At 42.2% G+C, this 21,947-nt stretch overlaps 3 protein-coding genes across 6 annotated transcripts; all 3 read right to left on the bottom strand.

The window, feature by feature from the left end:
- Positions 1-177: 177 nt before the first annotated feature.
- Positions 178-14,987, bottom strand: sugt1 (SGT1 homolog, MIS12 kinetochore complex assembly cochaperone). 2 transcript variants are annotated; one of them, XM_029132439.3, is made up of 13 exons: positions 14,826-14,987; positions 14,683-14,731; positions 14,204-14,294; positions 13,886-13,955; positions 13,552-13,622; positions 12,915-12,968; positions 11,797-11,825; positions 11,557-11,582; positions 11,229-11,325; positions 9,451-9,558; positions 3,281-3,371; positions 2,337-2,509; positions 178-834 (listed from the first exon to the last, which is right to left on the bottom strand). In XM_029132439.3, the coding sequence occupies exons 1-13, from the start codon at positions 14,837-14,839 to the stop codon at positions 733-735; spliced, it is 975 nt and encodes a 324-aa protein (XP_028988272.1). In that variant the 5' UTR covers positions 14,840-14,987; the 3' UTR covers positions 178-732. The 2 variants fall into 2 exon arrangements, with proteins under 2 accessions (XP_028988272.1, XP_028988273.1); XM_029132440.3 differs by having other exon boundaries at positions 11,557-11,579.
- LOC129603299 (uncharacterized) lies at positions 3,378-9,444 on the bottom strand. The gene is made up of 2 exons (XM_055503833.1): positions 5,656-9,444; positions 3,378-5,515 (listed from the first exon to the last, which is right to left on the bottom strand). Exons 1-2 carry the CDS (start codon positions 6,032-6,034, stop codon positions 4,986-4,988), a joined length of 909 nt encoding a protein of 302 aa, XP_055359808.1. The 5' UTR covers positions 6,035-9,444; the 3' UTR covers positions 3,378-4,985.
- Positions 14,988-15,772: 785 nt separating the features above from the next.
- LOC114844451 (ETS-related transcription factor Elf-1-like) lies at positions 15,773-21,145 on the bottom strand. 3 transcript variants are annotated; one of them, XM_029131831.3, is made up of 7 exons: positions 20,978-21,145; positions 20,713-20,839; positions 19,294-19,401; positions 18,991-19,146; positions 18,816-18,890; positions 18,211-18,406; positions 15,773-17,748 (listed from the first exon to the last, which is right to left on the bottom strand). In XM_029131831.3, the coding sequence occupies exons 1-7, from the start codon at positions 21,053-21,055 to the stop codon at positions 17,130-17,132; spliced, it is 1,359 nt and encodes a 452-aa protein (XP_028987664.1). In that variant the 5' UTR covers positions 21,056-21,145; the 3' UTR covers positions 15,773-17,129. The 3 variants fall into 3 exon arrangements, with proteins under 3 accessions (XP_028987664.1, XP_028987665.1, XP_028987666.1); XM_029131832.3 differs by lacking the exons at positions 20,713-20,839; positions 20,978-21,145 and adding an exon at positions 20,396-20,536; XM_029131833.2 differs by lacking the exons at positions 20,713-20,839; positions 20,978-21,145 and adding an exon at positions 19,902-20,122.
- Between the last annotated feature and the right edge of the window lie 802 nt (positions 21,146-21,947).

Genomic DNA, 21,947 nt, shown 5'->3' with positions numbered 1-21,947 from the left:
TCGAACCCCAATAAGTAAACGACATCCTCAAGCTGACAGCCATATCTGGACAGCCTGCTCTCATATCACTAATGCCACATTTCTTCCCTCGCGGCACATCATAACAGAGCATGGCTCCCTGTCATAATGTGTGGCTCCGACAACCTGTCCAAAACGAACTGTGAAACACCAGGCAGGTTTGTGAGTTAAACAAAAATCCTTTATTCACACCAAACATTGGGCTAGCCACTTGGTGTCATGCCACAGATAGTCCAGACAAGTTAGTTTGCAGAGTATTCCTGGAGACTTTCTACCGAACATACAAGGAAACAAGATACTGTAAGAGCCAGGAAGTGAATTTCATCCAAATGCTGATATCAGAGAGTATTGAAGTGCCCCCAAATGGAAAGGCTGAGGATGTTCAGAGAAGAAAGGCAGAGAGAGAGGAGTTTAAGAGTTGAATCAGAGGGTTTCAGGTTGGCAGGTCAGTCACGTTTTTATTCAGGCCATAGTTCTGTTTGAGTCCATTAGCCTATAAAATCTGGTGACGTAAACAACCTGTTCAATAGATTCTTCAGACTGAATTGGTTTATGGTATTGCAGAGAGCAGGTCATGTGTGGTTCAGAGCAAACACGCAACCGAGGTGTGGGAGGTGGATGTAGTAGCAGACTGCAGAGCAACAAGGACCCCCTGCTGGAGTTCGGAGCAAAAAATATGAAGAAGGAAAAATAAGCAGTGCCAAAGGAAGATACTCAGTACTTCTTGAACTCAACGTCATCTGGTGGCTTCATTTCCACTTTTTTCCTGCCCACGTCTCCCCAGTTGGTGCTCAGGACCGTACCACCTGACTCCATCTGCACAGACGGGAGAGACAAAAGCAGAGGGGAACTATCCGTCAGTATATACACAACACCTGCGCTGCTAAAAGGTGCTTAGGGAGGTCTATCGCTGCAGGTCTCTAAAAGTCAGAATGAACATAGCAGAATTTTGCACAATAATTATAAGGTTCAATTCCTTTCTATAATATGCGGAAAGGTCAAAAAAGCCAAATGTGATTTCCATATAAGCTGACCTTTAGACTCCTAGGGGTCCTCTGCTCGGCATTATAATGACTACTTCGCTTTTAAGTCGGATGGACAGCCAATCCGTTTCGTGTACAGATTCATCTGAGCACCAAGAGATCATATTATTTATCACTATGCACTGATTCACCCCAATCACCGATCAACATTCAGCTGCAATCGCCCACCGTCACATGGAAGCTCATTAACCAAACAATCTGTTACAGCTGCACTAGTCGTGCATGTTCCACATTACTTATAATGATGTGTGGATCACAGGCGTGTAAATAAAAACCTCGGTTTATGCTTTCGTTTACAGAAAGCGACAGCGTTTGTCTTGTCCTCCTACTGTGCCTGTTCAGACAGAAGCAGCTATAAAGAAAATATAATTCTGCCAAAAGACAGACAGAAAAATATTTGTTTAGACTGGGGGGCCACCATAGCGGTGTAGTGATCAAACAATCAATTGAAATTCAGAGTTTCGGACGATATTTCTATTTCTATTTCCTGTGTTGCATTTGTTAATGGAATCTGTTGGTGTTAAAGTCGATGTGAAGTTCAAAGATCTGTTCGTGTTGCTAAAGCGAATCATTCAATGCTCCAAAAACAAAGACCTGACAGTGTATCTGGTGATGTCTATGAGCTTGTGACAGTCGTTGGCTTCAAAGGGTTCGCAGCCAGGTATTAAAAAAATAAAATCAAAATTCAGTAAATGATTGTTTGTACAATCAGACCCTTTTGAAAACCTAAATGGTGCTGCACATATAAAAATACTGTTAGATTTAAGCTGCCATTCTACACCTAAAGCACATCTTGGTTTCATTTCTAATCCAAGGTGCTGGAATAAAATTTTGTATGTGTACATATGGGGCTGTGTGTTCATCTCAGAAAAGTAAGAGAGACAAAGCCAAAGACATTAAAGCATACCAGCGCTAATGACTGGCCACCTGTGGACTATGAACATGATCCCCACAGCCTTACTTTGATGACTTCCTAGATTTATTAAGTCCAGGTACGAAGCAGGTGAGCTCATTCTGCTGAAAGGCAGCAGAGACCTAGAGCTAATTGTGAGACCTGTTCCTGTTTTTAGAGCACTAAACCAATATTAGAAATATTTGAGTTTGTGATGAGCTCTGAATTTCGAACACTCACTGACATTTTGCTATCTTGCAACTACTGTGGGTGTAACTTACTTGTTACACTGGCCTTTTCAGGTGAATTTAATATCTGTTACTTTAATTTCACCACTGGCTATAATATAAAAAAAGATCACATCACTTTACAGGACAACTTACAAAGGACTTGTTCATAGCTCGCTTGACCTCGTCTGAGCCGTCCGAGTAGATCTGCTGGAAGAGCTTGTTGAGCGCAGCATCTCCCTCCAGCTTCTCGTTTTTCTCCTCCTCACCGAGGTCCACCACCATCTTGTCCCATTTGTGGGTGCAGTGGGAGGATGATGGGTACTGATCTAATGCAGGAGGGAAAAGGCCACCGTTCAAACAACACACAACTCACATAATCATAAATAATTAGCTCTTAGTCATCACATTACACTGAGATGCATCAAATGGTAGGTCTGAGTTTGCTCAGATGCCGAGGAATGACAACATGATTTGATTTCTGCATTTTCTAGATGCAATACATCAACTATAATCCCAACAAGTGAGGAAAAGTGAGAGCGGGAAATGTAATCCAGACCCAGATTTACATAAATATACTGCCAGACTTACTGTAGACATTTTCAGGCCAAGTGTGGACATTGGGCAATGTGATCCCATGAAATCAGATGTCATATCATGTTTCAATGTAACATTAGTCCCAGTTAGAATCAGCCACTCGCAAAAAGGCCATCCTGCAGGCTGAGCCAGTTGCCTGGGAAAGAGAGTTTGGCTGCCCACTTAAGTTCTACTCCCCCTTACACACACACTTATATAACTAATTAATCCTGTCAGTAATAGGCATGTGTGGGCTAAAATACTGAGTCATATTTCGCTGTCATACCTTTCTTTCTCCCTGCCTACTTTTGCAGTCAGTATACTGAAAGACTCTAGCAGGGCTTGACTGCCCACTTTCGTTTTAGTGCCGAGCAGACAAACACAGGAGCTTATATTGATCTTTGCACAGAAAGGGAGAGAAATAAGGCAAGGTGGAGGAGGAAGGGGAGACAGAGTGATGAGAGCAGAGACGGGAAGATAGTCGGAAAGGGGAAGGAGTGTAAATGCCGAAGCTGTGGACTGACTAGGATTGAAGTGTTTGATGTTAGACTCCTGTCCCTCTCCCTCCAGCTTCTCCCATCTGATGGCATCTGTCTTCTTCATCTTGATCTCCACCTGACAGAGAAAGAAAGGAAGGGAACAAGGGAGATATGGTGTGAAACAAAATGACCTTCTTTGTTGTGTAGGACAAAAATAACGCTTCCATTAGAGAGGCATTTTAAAAGTACAGGACATCAGATCATTATCGAGGCCAGAGAGATGGTTCAGTGCCGTCGTGAGCTCAGCTTGCGACTGAAAATGTGTGTGTGTGAGAGAAAGACATCAGGGATATGCGGGGGCACAGCTCAATCTCAAACCTCACTGACAGACATACTGCACTAACGAGATGCCTGTCAGCCAGAGGGCCAGTGTGAGAGATTGAGCGGGAGTGGGAGGTGGAGGCTGGGGGTGGGGGGAAGATCCTAATTCCACACAGCAGCGTCTGATCATTACACCAGGAGAACATGAGAGAGGAGGAAAACAATGAGTGGATGGAAGACATGGACACACACTTTTAACACTAAGCTGCATTGACAGCGTATGTACCAGCTAGACACATGAGCTGGAACGTTGTGTGTCCCCACACACACACACCAGCAGCAGCCCATCTCCCATCACCCGCGTGTGTGTTTGATTTGAAAGACAGCACTGCTTATGTCGGTGCAATTAAGGAACATTTCTGCTCTGCTGGGCGATGTGATGATTCATTTATGAGGGTGCCAGAGGAGGAGAGAGGAACCATGAGCTAGGCGAGGAGGCAGAGATACTGACTGCTACTGAATGAAGCGTGAGTGAGGGGATTGAGGGAAGTAAGACAGTATGATCGCAGCTCCTTTCCCCTCTGAGGTGAGCCAGTGTGAGTAGCGGGCACACTGATAGATCGCTTTGGTATGTGTCAGCGCTTTCGGTCCCACAGAGGGCCCCGTGCACAGCGAGGCATCTGTGCAGTGTCCGAAATTAACTTTTTGGCTCACCTGACTGAGGAACTAAAAAAAGAAGAGCTCTGCTGAGAATACAGGTTACTGCCCAAATAATTCATATTCATTCTTCAGTGTGTCAAGCTACTTTTCCCTATACATGCTGCAAAGATCGTGTGTGTTAATCTGTTTGTGCAGAAGAACAGTCTTTTCCAACAGCTACAGATTTAAAGTTCTTTCAGGCCGATATTTCTTAGAAAATGACTTCAACTTTAAAAATCAATCCCCATTGGAAACATCACAACAAAAGGTGAGTCATATTAGTCAAGGCCTATAGTGTTTATAGAGGTGGGTGAAGTTATTCTTCTGTCTTATTCATTTTCCATTGAGAAGCAGCAGAAACATTAATAGAAATAATGGGCAAGTGCAAAAAATGTCGGGTCCTTGGAGAAAAGGTCAGACATACGAAACAGTATAAAAAGTGTCTAAAACTGGAAACACTATAAAGGAAGAATTTAACCTCCAAGGGTACATTGTGTAAAAAATTCAATCACCGAGCTGAAAATGCAGTTATGAGCACACAAAGCGATGATCACACTTTAAACCCATGGCGCTGTTAAATTATCCAGGAGATAATTATTCAAATTCTGATGACAGTCTTTCTATCCTGCTGGTTTGTAAAAATCCAGCAAGTTATGAGCTTGTCTGACTTTTGAATTTTAATCATTTGTGTATAGTCGTAAAAACAGAAGGTGACAACACACTAAGCAAATTACAAGGAAATGTTGCAGGTGTTTTTTAATGTCTTGAGTGTTTTTGCTATGTGAAGGGCAGCGTCACTTAAGCTGAGGCTGTGCGTGTGTTGTGCCCCTATAAGCCATACAACATTAATACGCTGCCACATTGGTGTTTCCTGGCTTTTAGGAGACATGGCAGTCCAGGCGCCGTGTGTGTGTGTCTCTCTGCGTTTCTGTCTGGGTGACACAAGAAGAGAAGGCTCGTAAAGGGATGTGACAGCACAGCTACATACAGGGGCCACCACCCACAGGACCCCAGGGGCTGGACTATACAATACTGACACACACACACACACACACACACACACACACACACACACACACACACACACACACACACACACACACACACACACACACACACACACACACACACACACACACACACACACTACAGAGGGGCACTGGGGTCCTGTGTTACTTGTCAAACGTCTTTGCCCCCCCTGCACACCATGCCCTCTCATCCAGCATCTTCTGCCTCTTTTCCAGATCCCAACAAACGGAGCTAAAAAGAGACATAAATGGAATAAATCTAAACATTCTCAGACATTGACAGGCATGCAAATTAAAAAGGGGAGACGCCACTTTAGCCGTTCACCGAAAAGAGACAAGCTTGGAGCTGAAAGAACGCAGATTCAGAATTACTTTGAATGTGTTTGCGCGCGTGCATCTGAAAGAGCGCGTGCATCAGCCGTCTGTTCTGATCAAACACACTGGTGTGTAATTGGCTCCCTGTTGTCACGGTGACCCCTGTGGTTGGAATGTTTGTCCTGATGGAGGACAGGAGGAGGTCGCGCTGACGATAATGTGCTGCAGACGACACACACACACACACACACACACACACACACACACACACACACATACACATACACACATACACACACACACACACACACACACACACACACACACACACACACACACACACACACACACACACACACACACACACACACACACACACACACACACACACACACACACACACACACACAGTAAATGCTTTGAATAGATGGCACATGTGTGTTGAAAGATCACTGTTCAGCTTGTGTGTGTGTGTGTGTGTGTGTGTGTGTGTGTGTGTGTGTGCGCCGGCTTAGCCTTCCCCTGCTAAGATGTCTTTAAAGACAGCGAGGAGATGAAGCGTAAACATTGGAGGGAACAGTGCAGGGCAGCCTATTACAGAGACAGACAGACCAACGTTGGTTAGGACTCAACAGCTCCAAGGGCAATGCTTTTTTTTTATGCTCATTAGAGATGCATGCCAATCGGAGGAAACTTGATTTGCTGATGCCGTTCACTTAAATGTTTTCATCCCCCAGTGGCTCCTTGGCTTCAGAAAAATTAAACCGCTCCAAAAAATTTAAATGAGAAACGCAGGCAGAAAGAAGCTCAGTTTGCTGTGTTTGTAGTCTCACACATGCACTTCACCTGCTCAGTTTATTAAAACTTAGGAGCTTTTATGCCATCTTAAATGCCAGAATGCTGTAATTGACATGAAGGACTTGTGAGCTGTGAGAGTGTTTGTGTGTTGAAAATCCATGAGTACCAGAGGAGCCCAGTAGACCAGGGAACAGTCAGAGCTTTGTTGGAGGGGAGGACGGTGTAAACACACACTCCCTTGTTATCCTAGAGGTAGAGGTAGAGGTGTGTGTGTTTTCATAAGGCAGTGAGACAGACGATAGAACGTGTGTCTGCGAATGGGCACAGAGTAACTGAGAAATCAGACACAGGTAAATGAAGGAGCAAAAGCTAAAACAGACTAGCGAGCTGCTATGAGGGGCAGTGTAAGACCATTTTCACCCGCTGCCCCACTAAGACTGAGCCCTTGTTTAAGTTGCAACCCACGAGCACCTCTGGAATGCAGTGTCTGCGGTTGCCATGGAAAAGAGAGAAAGTGAGCTAGTGTTTTTAAGAGGGTCCAGATTCTGTGCAGGTCAGCCTCTAGACGGTTGAGTGCAGCCAGTGGAAATATTGCAAACACTATAGAGGTTGGGACATTTAATGTTACTGCTCAGATTTTCCCACTATCTGCTCACTACAGAGGCACATACTGTATAGACTTTGACTGCAACGCCTGTGATCACAAAATGCCATGTTAGTCCCTGAAAAAAACAAGTCTTTTAGAAGCTTTGTGACCATTTTTATTTCCGTGTGTTCACTGACATTAGACAAACACAACTCCAATTACTGTTGTCGGTTGTCTTTTATTTTTATACCAGAGTTAATAACATTCTTCTATCCATATCAAACTGACAATGCTACACATTTCAGAAACAATCGAGCCGTTTTATTAACCAAATCCCATTTTGTATCTCAACAAATGTTGTTTTAATTTTTTTCAGCCCCCACATCCTCCAAGGCATGTTGGCCAATAATGCTCCCTTTAATTTGATTTATTGAATACATATTCCTAACAAAAGCGTGGTGAAAATGTGCCAACACAAGGCCACAGCCTGGAGCTCAACCCAATAGCGAGACAGTGGAGTGACACCTCAGACATCCCAGCACATGGCCGAGACAAAGCTCAAAAAAGGCTCAAAGGTCAGAAAAAAATCATCTGAATAATCACAGCTACAGGAAACACGTGCTTGAGACTACTGACATTTAGTTTAACCAGTTATTTAATTTACTGGTACCATTATTTGTGTAAATTTATGTTGTACATTAACAACATTAACACTGTATGTTAATTTGATGTGTCATCAACATAGAGACGTTGTGTTTGTTGACATTTGTAGCTGATAATCACACAGATCACATTACATGTAATTTGAACTACCAACAGTGCTATAACATTTTAGGACTGTATGTAGGAGTATACAGTAAGTAGTCCAACTTATACTGCAACCCTTAAGAGTCATGAATAAGTTATTTGCACCAAATCAAAAGGAGGGAGGAGTTGTAGCTTGTCTTCATAAAACTTTCAACAGCTTTCTGCCATTAGTGACACATTATCTGATTTTATAGTATATATTTACATAATACATTCTATTGTCATTGTCCTGTTGATGGTTGTATGAATACGGTCATCTCACTCCTCTCTACTTGAGTAGGAGGCTTGTGTATGTATGTGAATTTTCTATTTTACTCCCTGTAAAGGTCTCTTGGCATCTGACCACACTCAGAATAATCGTTTCTAATTGTAAACTGGAATCTAAGAGGATTGCACTGTACTGACAAGTCCAAATCAACTACACACTAAAATCCTTTCACAGAATCATTAAAAAAAGACTCCGGAACCAGGCTACAACCTGACAGACGTCTAAAGCCTGAATCAGCACACTCAGCCCATGCTCTCATTAGTCCACATCTGTGATAATACACACTAATTAGCCTATACTAAGTAGCACCCCTCCTACTCATTAGGCCCATAATCACCTTAAACAGTGCTGAGAAACTGTCAGAGAGTACAGCTCTAATAATGTGTATACGTGTACAAGGTGTGTGTGTGTGTAGGAGGGAGGATTTATGCACGTGTGAATCTCCTGTTAGCTGCTGCTCAGATGAACTGCTTCAATGTCTCCACAGGAGCAGCGCCGTATACAGCGAGAGTGGATTTTCTTATTACCACTCAAGCTACTGTAAGCTTTACTGGCTTTAAGGAATTATAGATTGTGACAGACGACTTTATACAGCTTTAAATTATTGAAAACATTAAGATGTTAATCTCAGCGCTAACCCAAGTGATGATCAGTCACAGCTCCAGTGTGCTGGTTCGGGCTGTTTTATGTTTGATAAGAACACGTACTTACACAGAATGCAATTAATGATAACAAAAGATGCACTTGGAAAATATATATTCTGTAAAAATGTACTAAAATAACAGGTATTTGCACTTTACTATTTATTTTACAAGAAACCCTGTATCATTTTGCTTGACTTTCTCTAAGGAAGAATCAAATAGTCTGTAATGCCGTATGACATCTGCGCAAGTTTCTAGAACTCAGGGTTGGGTCATGTGTCATCATATTAACCTATAAGACATGAAAAATCCATTTTCCCCCTTTTTTTTGGCCGTCTTCTGAATCTGTTTTTTCGTGTTCAGTAAGAAATAACAGCCCTTCCCAGCCCACAACACAAGATCTATCTCAGTGAGTGGTCCTTTGCCAATTCCTCATGCTGAGAACAAGGCCAAACAGCCTGCTATGAGAGTTTGACTACTACTAATAGCCCAATCACAAAACAAAGTATCCAGACGCAGAACCACAGCCTGACAGCCCCCACTGTCAACTTGTACATTTAAAGGCATATCTAAGCTTTGTGGTCAGTTAAACCTGCCAAAACGTGTAATAACCCGAATGTATAATCAGAATGTAAAATCTGAACAGTTGCTGATTTTAAAATGAACATTCCCTTTCTTAAAGGGAACTAACTGTTGGTTTCATATTTTCACCCAGCTCTTATACAGATAGATGCATGGAATGGGTGCGGTACCTTGGTGGTGAGGATCTTGAAGCTGCTATGTTGAGGAACAATGGGATGCAGGAGGTGAAGCTGGAGTCTGTAGCTGTCCCCTGATGCCAGCTGCACAGCAGCACGGAGCTTAGGACAACAAGACAAAAATACATTTAATATATTACCCCAAAAGTCCTCATTGAGTGTTATATGGGATAATATCATTAATATTAGGAATGTACCACTTCTTTGATTCTAAAACGTAGGTAAAGTGTAAATTTGACTTGTTTTTTACCCCACAAGTCCTCATAGAGTGTTATATGGGATAATATCATTAATATTAGGAATGTACCACTTCTTTGATTCTAAAACGTAGGTAAAGTGTAAATTTGACTTGTTTTTAGAATAAATTACAACTTGGAAAACTGATTATTGTTTGAGGACATTCAAAACATAGATGATAGACATTAAAGCAGACAGACAGCTCATACTGTATTGTACTGTATATACTGTATATATATATGTAGATGATATGTAGTGTCACATACTTGCTATAAAGCTCACACAAAGGCAGAGACGCCAGAAAGAGAAGACAGACTTCTACATTTTGTGTAACCTTCAGGCATCAGGGAGTTGTTATTAATATAGAAGAGACACATAGACCTATGCAGCAGGTTGAAAACCAAAACTGTTTTATAGCAGTTTGCTTAATACTCTACAAAAGATGGTGGTAAACAAAACTGATGGATGAGGATGAGTGTGTTCATGAGACTAATCAACTGATGTGGCCAGTGTGATGGCCAGGAGTCTTCCACTGTGTCCCCCTCAGCCATAGTGTGACCAGTGATGAGAGGGTGTTAAACAGCTCCTAACAGCCTGCCACTCACTGGAACGGGGTGGCTGGCTGGGTGGCTGCTTCACTGGTGGAGCATGGCTATTCTGAACCTTTTTTCCTGCTCAATACCTGGCAAATGCTGCTTCCACAAACCAGAACACTGCCTGTTGTTCTGAAACAACATTACATAAGTTTACCTTTCAATGTATCATGTTGGACTTTACTAAAAGTGGACTTTTCTGGTTTGGGAGCAAATTAATGCAAAAAGTAGTTCATCAGGCATAAAAGCTTAGAAAGTTAGCTGAAGTAGCTTTCGGGCAATTTCCACAAAACTATCAAAGCCTTAATATTCATTTCCACTTCAATTCCTGCACTGTCTGTAGGTATACAGCGGTTGCACACTCACCAGGGAAAATAACTGGAACCACAGCTTTTCATCTTTAATTTCTTTTGTATACACTGACCTAGTAAAAAATATATGAACTTATCTGTACTTCACACCACAGAGGGAGTTAAACAAGTCACTGTGTGATTCGGAGCGAGTGAATGTTTCTTTTGAAATAGGGTAAACTCGGTTATTCTATTAGGAAAGACAATGCTGCTCCCTGGGGTGCCCTGCAGTTACCCCTCTGAGATAGTGGAAGAAGTAGAAAGACAGAAAGAAGAGAGAAAAACAGAAGAGAACACGGGTTGTCCCCAGAGGGCTCTGTAGCTGATCCTAGATCAGTTATGGCTTCCATCTACTGACAATTAGGAGGCTGGAGAAGCCGGGGAGGGTAAATTGTTCTTAGATCTCTACTTTGGGGCAATGTTAACAAGGTACCACTGGAGGCATAGTTGGGTCCTCGGGGAGAGGGTGTATGTGGGTATGAGACCCATCTAATGGGCCCCCCTGAGGAAACACCCAAGAGCTAACCAAGCTCCGTTTCACACGCATATACAGACTCTCACTTCAATTGTATGTTTAAGTGAGCATTTATACCTCTTTTTCCATGAAGCTGACACACACGCCATCCTTGGGTGCGTTTTTCGCCATGACTGTGACAATGACGTGAGATTCTGTTTGGTACCAATCATGTCTGCAAGAAGCAAACACACACAAGTGATCAAAAAGCCTTAACAACATACCATATCATCTCTGACCATTAGTATGGTGATTAGAAAAATAACATTTGTATCCCCATCATGATCATCACAAAATTTGCTTTTCACTGAATCCTAAATTTTAAGCTGCCATAATAAATAAAATAAGCAGAAAAGACATACAACAGATGCATAGATTAATACATTATTTCCATCTAAGTACTTACTTCACAGGTGGGACTGCTGGCGTCTGCTGGGTCATTCAGCCCCCGAGGCAGGGTGACAATTAGATAGGAAAGCACAATAGAAAGCAGAAACATTCAACAAAAACACACAAATGAAAAATCACATAACAGGAGAAGTAAGGCTCCTTCTTTACAGCAGGAGCATGAAGGCTGCTGAGTTGCAACAGTATCTATGTTGTTGAGAGCAACATTGCCCCCAGGTGTCCATGAGGAGAAACTCACCGTGTTGGCGCTATTGTCCTGCGTCTTGTCTGTGAAGAGAAGACATGGGGGTGTGTGACAAGTAGAAATGCGTAAGAAATTACTGAACTGCACAAACCAAACATGTGTGTCTAAACTGCGATAATTACAAGGCCACGATGCAACCTAGCTTTAACCTAGCCCACTATTCATGTCAGACAAATATGCTCCCATGTAGACACAACGAACGTAGCCTTGCCACCAGTTTGTTTACTGGTCCATCCACGCCCATTATAGGCCCTGTGAGCTGAAACAAGTCTGATCACCACTTACCAGCATGCTATCATACATTATTTACTGGCTTCATTACACGGGGGGAACGAGCACAGAGATGAAATGATAGCAGTGCTAATGTTGTCTTAATGAGGTCGCGTTTGACGTGGTGAGGGGGGGCTGGTTGGGGGCGGTGGGGTGTCTGTGTGTCTGTGGGTGTTAATATAAGCAGAGTGCCACATGTGACGGAATAAGCAGGTCCCGTCTGGGTTGGTTGGTGGTAAACACACTGTCACCCAAAGAAACAAGGGCTGCTCCTGGTGTCAACATGAATAAATGCAGGTATTGAACTTTCAGGTTTTAAGGAGGGTGAGGTGGGTGATATACAGCCCAGTGCGTATTTGTCTGAGTGTGTGTGCATGCTGTCTGCGAGCAGGCTCATGAAGGAGCTGGGTCCCATCAGGGGCTTTTCAAACATCAGTAACGTTAGCACTGATGAATCATATCGCTCCTGGGAGAACGTGTGCACGCGGGTGTGAAGCGTGTTTGTCAAAACTCATGCTCTTGTTTACTTGAGGTGATCCAGAGGGCCCAGGCATCAGTGGCAAACAGAAACACACCATACAGACATGGCATGCATCTTTTATTGGACTAAGCAGACCATCTTAATCACGTGCTTAAATCAGAATAAAACAGCTTTATAGATTTAAAAGACTTAAACAGTTTAAGTAAATTTGCCATAAGGATATGTACTAGCGTTGAAACCTTTTTATGCTTTAAAACAACATTAAATCAAAATTGACAATAAAATTGTTCAATATTAAGATAAACCTAGACAGAATTATCTTTACTACAGTGCAGAAAAATACTTCAGGTCAACTACTTACCCTCCATCATCTCCTCACACCGCTTGATCCAGACGTCAAATGATTTGTCAGATTCTATGGAAGAAAAAACAAAAATAGAACTTTTCTTGCTTTGTCACACTATGACATTATTAGAGGAGTGAGTGAGAATATTCTCAGTAAGGTGTTAAAAACTATCTAAAGCAGTTTCAGTAAGAGCTAAACAAAGCTAAAGGGTATTAAATTAACAAGTTTGTTCCCAGAGCAAACACTTTTTAAAATTACACTACTGTGATTAAATCAAAATCACAAGTACAATCGCTTTGCAATGAAGTTGCAAATCTGATATCTTTTATTGGAATAACTCATTGAAACATTTTTCGATGTATAAATGAAAATACTACAAGAAAATAGATTGCACACGTTGGAATAGTGACTAAACTGTTGACCAAAACCATGTTTGAAGTTGAAAGAAATGTCTAAACTACCAGCCACACAAACACAAAGGTCACATTGTAAAATGAAATATCTAGATTACGATTTTACACAGTAGTCTACTTTGTATGAAGAAAACTTTAAACACTTGGCTTTCTAGTCAGCAATAGTGAAGACATGTAGTGTAGTTCTGTGGTTGGTGAAGAGCAGAATGACAAACTGCAGTAAAGAATGTGGTACTCACCATCCAGTTTATGTCCCTGAGTGAAGGCAGCATGTGCTGACTCATAGTGGTTCAGGTGGTACTCTGCTATCCTGCAATTGAAAAGAACATACTTAGACTTGCTATGTGGCTCCAGGTTTAGTTCGCAAATCTGAAATATTTATCAGTCAGAACTTTTAATTCAGAGACGGCAAAAGACATCTTTTAATAATACATCCATTGTTGTGCTACGTGACTGTAATGCCATCTGAGCAGTACAACCACTAATGTGAGCACTAGCAATCAACAGTAGTTTCAGTGGAACTATCAGAAAAGTGTATAGATTATGACCCAGATTTTTTGTTCAAGTACCAACCCTGTTCGCATGAATGCAAGACTCAAACTGGGTTTGAGCTGTTGTGCTTTTTTGGCATCATCAGCTGCACCTATAAGGAAATAAAAGAAATCTCATGTTTATTTGGTACATGCATTAATTCTGGCTACACCACTAATATACAGTATACTCACATTCTCTAAAATGACAAAATTAAAACAACACACCTCAAAGGCTAAGCAGTGCTTAACCTTCAATTTTCAAAAGAATGTATATTTTGTGTTGTGTTATAATTCACATTATTATTTGAAATTGCAGCTGAATAAGCTTGACTGTAAAAGATTCATGGTGAGGACTTACAGCTGTAATTTTTGAGGAGTATGTGGGCATAGGCGCGCTGGCAAAACCACTCAGCCTTGTCAGAATCTCCTTGCAGGGCCTCGTTAAGAGCCTAGAGAGAAAGAGACAGCAATTAAACCGGCTTCTTATAGCTGATGATGGAAACTAACCACACAGCAACAGTGTCAGTGACATACTGTAGATTAGGCGTTTCTTTTAGCTTTCACCTTTAACCATAAGACAATAGACTGCACGTTAGTCAACCTGACAGTTTGGCCTCTGATGTAAAACCAACTGGTTGCCGTTAGATTAATGCCTTGCTTCCCAAGTTGGTGCAAAAACCTGGAAACCTTCCTCTTAACTGCGTATTTAACTTCTTTAATAAAAGCTTAGTGGGGGAACTCTGTTTAATGACAACAACTGGGGTTGTCTGGAATCATCGGGTACAAGGTTAAAATAGCTAATGCCATTTGTTTGTTGAATCTCGTGCTAGTGTTTACCTGCAAAGCTTTCTGAGGGTCCTCGTCAATGAAGCTATCGGGAAAGCCGCTAAAACCAAAACAGAAAGAGAAAGAGAGCGCGCGATCGTTAGACGCCTTAAAAACGCATTGAATGTCGGCTTCTTTCTTTTGGTTGAACCTACCTTTCAGTTGCCATGAGCCTCTCGCGGATGTGCAGAGTGTTTCTAGAGTGACAGGAAAGTTCTAGACGCGGGCGATGCTAGAAACGTGATATCGGTAGCAGCCACAGCTCGAGCCCAGCAGCAGCCTGTCAACATCCGTCGCCTCAGAGCTGCGCATGCGTGTCCGCCCCCCAGCGGCCGGGAGGACACACTGAACGAACAAGTAACGACTCGGAGAATTATTCATCTCCCTGGTTAAACCACAATCTTGCTCTCAAATTTTATTTACAAAGCTTAGCTCTTATTATTTTTTTCTTTTTATCTTTTGCTTATTTTTATATTGTGTATCTATGCTTTCTCACACATCTGCATTGATTATGTGAGGAAATGTTAAAAGTCTGAATACATGGTTTTGCAGATCAAATCCTCATCTGAGTTTAGATGACAAATAACTGCAGAGCCCAAAACTAGGCGTGTTACTGATATTGGAGAGAATTTGTCAAGCAGCAAACTTCAGTATACGAAGGTACGCCATGAATGGTTATGCCCTAACTTAAAATTTTTTTTTAGTTTATAACGCTTCTTCATTAGTTCAGTTCCACCAGCCTGTTCTCTCACATTTACTTTTTTTATAGCTACAAAGGATTCATTTAAAAAATAGAGAAATTAAATGTCTGATGTTCTTGCCAAACATATTCCCAGAAATAGTGGTTTGAAATAATTCTTTCCTTTAATCTGTGCATCATTAAAATTTTCAGGAAACAATGACCCATGAATGATAGCTATAATGCATTTACATAAAATACTATAGTCTAATTTTTATTTGACATTAATTTTAGAGCAAGAGCAGTGCTGGTTACCTTTGTATTACCTAAAAAGTGAGTGTTGCATTTGTTGTATTTTTACCGCATCTTCAACAGTGATACTGAACTAAATGTGGGTTAATAGAAGAAGATAAAGTTCACAGATAGATAGCAAAATTAGGTTTATTTTACATCACAGACCATTATCTTTTTAACACCTCAGGGTTGCACAAAAGCATATGCACACAAAGACAAACTGAGAAACTCAACCTCTCCCTCTGCAACAAACATACAAATTCCTTATAGTAAAATTTGCATTAAGAGACCTCTAGTTAAAGCAAAACAAGGTAATCGCAAAATAAATGTTTTACTGTTACAAAGAGCATTTGCATAAAGGCTCCCTGGAGCCACAGGCACAGTACTAAACATCTCCTACAACGTGCATGCCTCACAACAACAGTTTAGTTTACCTTACAACTTTCATTTTGGAGTGTGGTAAACTATGTTCGGCTGAAGACAACACTGAGCTTAGCATTACATAATTATACAGCGCCAGCAGTTTTATTTCTTGCATAGAGTACAGCAAAACACGTTTATGAACCTGAGGGAGGAAATGGCAACAAGGCACAAAGTCAAGCATGTTCACAGATATAACACACATTACACCAAAATATAAGTGGACCATATATGCTGGAATGAAAGTGTAATAACTAAATAGAACGTGTGCATTGCATTAAGGCTACTCTACGAAAGGCACTGTAGCAAAATAAATGAATACTATTTCACTGATTGTCAACAAAAGGAAGGTCCACGACAGACGTATAAACACAGAGCAGCAGTGCTAAAGTCCTATTTTAGATATAACAGTGATCCCTTATTTTAACAGTTCACAATGCAAACATATTTCAGTAATCTTAAAAAAATTATATGGAATGTTTTCCCTCAAAAACCTCATGATTAGCAGAGACAGGATGGACTGAGGGTTTCAGGCACTTAAGAAAACAAGCATACAGCAGAGATAAACATTAGTGCAAAGCCACTTTACAGAGAGGAATGTTTCAGCATATAATTGTAAAAAAATGAGAAAAATAAGAAAACATAGATAGAAAGGTTAAGGCAGAAAGAGGGCTAGGTGTGCTGACCCAATAACTCCATGACACTGGAGCTGAAGTGCAGGCAAAGGATGTTCCTCCAGAAGGTGCAGAGAGGCAGTAGATTCCAGTGCATGTCCATCTTTGGTGTAGCTGATGGATACAGAGAAGGACTAAAGGCTGTGATAATAAGGTTATAGACCACCTCTACTGAGACGATGAACTTACAGTCCATTTAGATGTCAGGGGAGAAGCACTGATCTAGCATTACTCATCACCACTGTCTAATGTAAAGTACAACAATAATGCTAGATCGAATCCCCCCCCATTGACACTTAAGACGTTTTGGTGTGCATCTCTGAAACTGGTCCTGAGTCAGTGGAGTGAAGGTGCATGTTGGTTTGAGGGTGAATAGGTCTTTCTATTCTGTTCTATTGGTCAGAGCTAATTAGAGACAGCAGTTGTGGGGGCTCCATTTGTGAACTTTTCTGCCCTTGCTGGGACCTTTTGCCTGGAGTCTCCTGTGCACCTTTACTGCCCATGACCACCGCGGCAGCAGCCTGCCGCTCACACAGACTCCCCAGCAGCTGAGCAGTTTTAAAAACAGAGGCGTGTCCCGTGGGCTGCAGCGACTGAATCTTCTGCAGGTTCTGGAGATTCCGCAGCATCTCAGCGGACACGATAGGCAAATGCTGCTCCTGGATTAGGCTGGAGCTGGTGGGGCGCAAGAGGGCATCGCGCTGGTCTAAGGGCCTTGGAGCCGCTCTGGTTCGATGGGTGGTCAAGGCTCTGATAGAGCTAGATGACTTCTTCTGTGGTGGTTGTAAATCTTCCTCCTCCTCCACAGACTGGTCACTAGAAGCTATTGTACCATCATCAGTCTCGTCACTCAAATCTTCTTCATTGCCACTATTATCGTCATCATCATCCTCATCCTCTTTGGACCCGTCGCCATCTGTGATGTAAATCATATCTTTGGGTAGAGAGGTAAACTGGTAAACTAGACGCTGGCCTTCGACTTTATTCAGTATTCCTCTCTGGTAGTAGTATCTGCATGAACACAGATTCAACATTAAAATATCAACCAAGAGCTATATTGAGACAGAATTTAATCAGATGACCTTTTATAAAATATTTAATTCAAATTTCAAATTTAGGCATAACCATCAATCTGTCCATATTCCTATGGGGTATTAGATTATGTGCTGATAATGTGTGTAGAAGATGTGCTGCCTATTTCATTTGTATTAGAATTGCATATATAGTGATGAGTTATTTCCAAAGTGAATTTTAGTTTCTCTAACTAAATCGTTAATGTCTTATATACACACGAGCATAGACATAAAAAAACTCAAAAAAACAGGCTCATGCTGGTAATGATTTAAATTATGTATTGTACAAGAAATGCTGACTTCTAAGATGAATTTTACACAGTAAATACAGTAGGAACAAAATCTGTCTGTAAAGATGCTAAAACAAACAGTGGTAATTCCACATTTGAGTGATGCATACCTGAGTGCTCTTCCCATTGTCTCATAATTCATATCTGGCTTATTCTTGTGTTTTCCCCAGAGTCTGGCCACTGCTTTCGAGTTGACCAACTTGAAAATTCCTGCATGAGGATTAGTCCATTTGATGTACCGCGGGCAGACCTGTCGATCCTGCAGCAACTCCATCAGGAATTGCCAAAGGTACAGTGTATTTCCACCTGAAGCCAAACCAAATGCAATATGTAATGTTTCTAATAAATTTACCAACTGAAGTAATGACCTTTGGTTTTTCAGATGCACAGGCTAGTAGGATATGTTACATTCAAAGATGATGAGACTTTTATAGGAGCTCAGTGTTGTACTGTATAGAGCGAGAGTTGGGTGGTACTCTGATCATTAATTTCCGAGCCTTTTTAACCTTTTCCTTTGCATGAGAAAAAGATGTTTGAAACATGAGAAAAACAGTCTCATTGCCAAAGTTTATGCATACTTGTTTTTCCAGAATGAGTCTCACCTGAGAACAAACTATAGCCTTAGCATTTGAATGGTGACAATTCTGTACTGAAAAGTGCTGATGAAATTGTTGTTAGATTTTACAAGCATGTGTTTAGTCATATTTGTCAATACCTTTATTGTATTTGTTCTTTTTCACTATAATGTCTGGTGTGGGAGACTCTGCCCTCCGATGTCGTGGTTTTCTACCTGTGCAGACGAACAGTGAAAAGCACATTTTTAATTTGATCACTGGAGCCATAATTTGGTTGCACACAAACTGATAAAAATGCCACTAAATGCCACTGACTTCTTTTTTTGGATTGTAGCTGTGCTGCAGGCTTCTTTGTGTGCAACGATTGCCACTGTGACTGGCCAACGGCTCCCACAATCCCCTCTGCTGACACGGTCACCTGGGTAACAGGGGTTGTGATTACATCACCCAGTGATGGCAAGAAGGTCTGGGCTGCAGGGGGCATAAACAGATTTAATAAAAGTGAACAGCACAGTGGCCACTATGTCTAAAAATAACACCCTACAGTCAAACGTGTCCTACATCAAAACAGACAAGGTGAGGTGCTAGGACACATTCACTCCAACTCAGGAGGCTTACAGTAGTGTTGTTCCAGGGAGAGGGTTTCAGGGCAGTCCATGTTGAAAAATGAGTCAGCTGCAACAAGTGTCTCCATGGTCTCTTCCTCTCCGCTTTCACATGGCTCCACTACACACACACACACACACACACACACACACACACACACACACACACACACACACACACACACACACACACACACACACACACACACAGGGCGAGGAAAAGACAAAAACACTTTAAAATCAGTGTTTAGTAGGAGGAGTATTTAGTTTCAGGTGATGATGTGCAGGATACATCTAGCTGGGATCTGGTAATAATAGTAGTAACAGCAAAACACAGTTGTAAATCTAAATATTGGCACCAATGCATGGGACGCATTTAAGCAATGGCTATCTAAACCAAACTTATCTCCATGGCCAGAAGCAAACTTTCTCTAAGAGATAATCCCAACAGTCGTATCAGATGTGTTCGTTTTACTGCAGATAAAACAGAATGGGTTTATCTGGAATTGTTCAATAATATTGACCACAGAGATAACTGGTCTTTGTCTATGCCCACAAACACCACAATGTTTTATATATGCTCATGGACACAAGAAAAGAAATTAGTAGATTTGAGCTTACGTGTCGTTTTAGATGGGTCTGATGAAGTTTGTAGACTATTGAGTTGTCTCAACCCAGAAATTTGGTATTAGCAGATTGTGTCCTATGTGACACAGTCTGTTGAAAGGTCACAGACACAAGATAACTTGTGATTCTATTTGTTCTGATTATCACATAAACACCTCTTGTCTTGCATTTCCTTGAGGGAGATATCGTCGCAGGGGTTGCGCTCATCTAATGACGCGAGCAACAGAGCTACTAATGTCTGCTAGCTAACAGCTGCTTGTCGTGAGCTTCGTACCGCGGAGAAACCTCTTTGCCGACCTATGAACACATACTGCTATTGCCAAAGAAACACAGCAGGCCGGCTGCCGTTCCCAAACAGCTGTATTAGTGAAGTGAATAGCCCATATCTGAAGAGGTAACCGAGCCACGCCGTGCCATCCTCAACTTTAGCTGCTGCCTCCGGCGAGTGTGACGTCGGGAAAACAACCCGACAAAGCGATGCAACTTACTTTTTATTCCCAGCACTGGTGAGAAACAAGCTATAACACGCGTCCTGCGGCTCCAACTGACCGCGTCTACATCCTAATTTGATTCATTTGGGGTCTTTCCCAGGCACAAACCAGGAATGTTTTGTTTAACTTCCTGAATTTTTGCGGAGGGTGGTCCATATTAGACGTGGCCGACTGCGCATGTGCAGACGCAGCTTCTCTTAAATACCTGGCAACTCCGAACATCGCAAAAGTGAACAGAAACGTGAAACAGTTCGATGACGAGCTGGCTGTGACTGGCAACCGCCCGCTCGTCCGCGTCCACTGCGTTCACTGACCTTTGAGCAGGTGCTGCTGCTCCTCCTCTGTTTGTAGCTGTTCACACGCTAGACCAGAGTATGAGAGCAGGTGTGGATGAGGGACCTGCTCCACCACCACCGCAGGATAATCAGAGTGGGTTCCAAACTGCAACGCACATGACACGAGATCACGACCAGCAAATTTTCTTAGATTAGATTAGATTCTGCTTTGTGTTACATTCAGTTTGGTCTCACATTACATTTTTACTCATAAACAAACAAACAAACAAAGGCATTTACTCACCTGTGCCACATTATGATCACTGGCAAAGTCAAAGATGAGCTCTGACTGCTGTAGCATGGCTGAATGTCCCAAATACATAACACAAGTTTAAGCGTGTCAACGTGGCATCACAGCTTCCACACTGGTAACAACAGCCTGATGATGCGTCTTTGTCAACACAGGTTCACGCCTTGAAGCCAATCTACCGGTGATGCTCAGCGTAGATCCACCAGGCAGCTTCCCCGAGGACACGAGGGACGTCGATGTCATTCCATGCAGGGCAGCTCAGCAGTGGGAGAGTGGTGTGAGTAAAGTAATTGACCAGAGACACAGAGGCGTCACAGGAAACTCATGTTTGCTCGCTCTGCTGCGGCTTTCGATGAGGAAGTGGGGGCTGCTAAACTGTCCTGTGGTCTGCCTGAACCTGCCAGAGAAGAAAGAAGGAGGGCACATGCGTGTGAGGGGATCAGAGCCGTTAGACACCAAACACTGAGCGCCGGCACCTGGGCTAAAAGTCAAAAGCCTTGCAGTCAGCGGACCTTTTAATAAAATACCCATATAAAGAAGCACAGTCACCCTGATCTTAGATGTCGTGATAATCGAGTTGTTCGCTTCCCTTTTCACATATGTAATTCTGTTGCTCTTATCTTGCTTCTAAAAGAGGTTAAGCCAGCAACAGGAAGGAAGCCTTTGCGTGTGTGTCTATGTGGTATGAGTGAGGGGGTGAGGCAGCTGCTGTTGGACTCAAACATCATGTCAATGCACAATGTTCTAGTTTCAGGACATTCCTTCCAGCGTGACTGGGAAGGGGACATGCAGATCAGGAACAGAAAAGCGTCCTCACTGTCTCCTCTTTGCCCCCTTTTCTGTCTGCTCAGTGAAATCACCAAAGCTTCTTCCTCCCATTGCTGTTTTACAGCAGCCTCCCCCTCACAAGCACCACATTAAAGCTGCAAACACTGTGGGTGCACCTGCGCTTACCTTCAGCCCG

This window comes from Betta splendens, chromosome 17 (genome assembly GCF_900634795.4).
Source record: "Betta splendens chromosome 17, fBetSpl5.4, whole genome shotgun sequence".
NCBI lineage: Eukaryota > Metazoa > Chordata > Actinopteri > Anabantiformes > Osphronemidae > Betta > Betta splendens.
This window is presented reverse-complemented; position numbering and strand designations above follow the sequence as displayed.

What these genes read in the sequence shown, in the direction of transcription:
- LOC129603299 (XM_055503833.1), bottom strand. Translation starts at nt 6,034, where the DNA reads ATGTGCCATCTATTCAAAGCATTTACTGTGTGTGTGTGTGTGTGTGTG. An exon ending in CGCGCGCAAACACATTCAAA is followed by an intron (nt 5,516 to 5,655) that starts GTAATTCTGAAT and finishes GTCTCTTTTTAG; the next exon opens with CTCCGTTTGTTGGGATCTGG.
- sugt1 (XM_029132439.3), bottom strand. An exon ending in CCAGCAGTCCCACCTGTGAA is followed by an intron (nt 11,326 to 11,556) that starts GTAAGTACTTAG and finishes TGCTTCTTGCAG; the next exon opens with ACATGATTGGTACCAAACAG. An exon ending in TCAGCTTCATGGAAAAAGAG is followed by an intron (nt 9,559 to 11,228) that starts GTATAAATGCTC and finishes TGTTGTCCTAAG; the next exon opens with CTCCGTGCTGCTGTGCAGCT.
- LOC114844451 (XM_029131831.3), bottom strand. Translation starts at nt 21,055, where the DNA reads ATGTATTTGGGACATTCAGCCATGCTACAGCAGTCAGAGCTCATCTTT. An exon ending in CTCCCTGGAACAACACTACT is followed by an intron (nt 19,147 to 19,293) that starts GTAAGCCTCCTG and finishes TGCCCCCTGCAG; the next exon opens with CCCAGACCTTCTTGCCATCA. An exon ending in AAAGAACAAATACAATAAAG is followed by an intron (nt 18,407 to 18,815) that starts GTATTGACAAAT and finishes GTTTGGCTTCAG; the next exon opens with GTGGAAATACACTGTACCTT.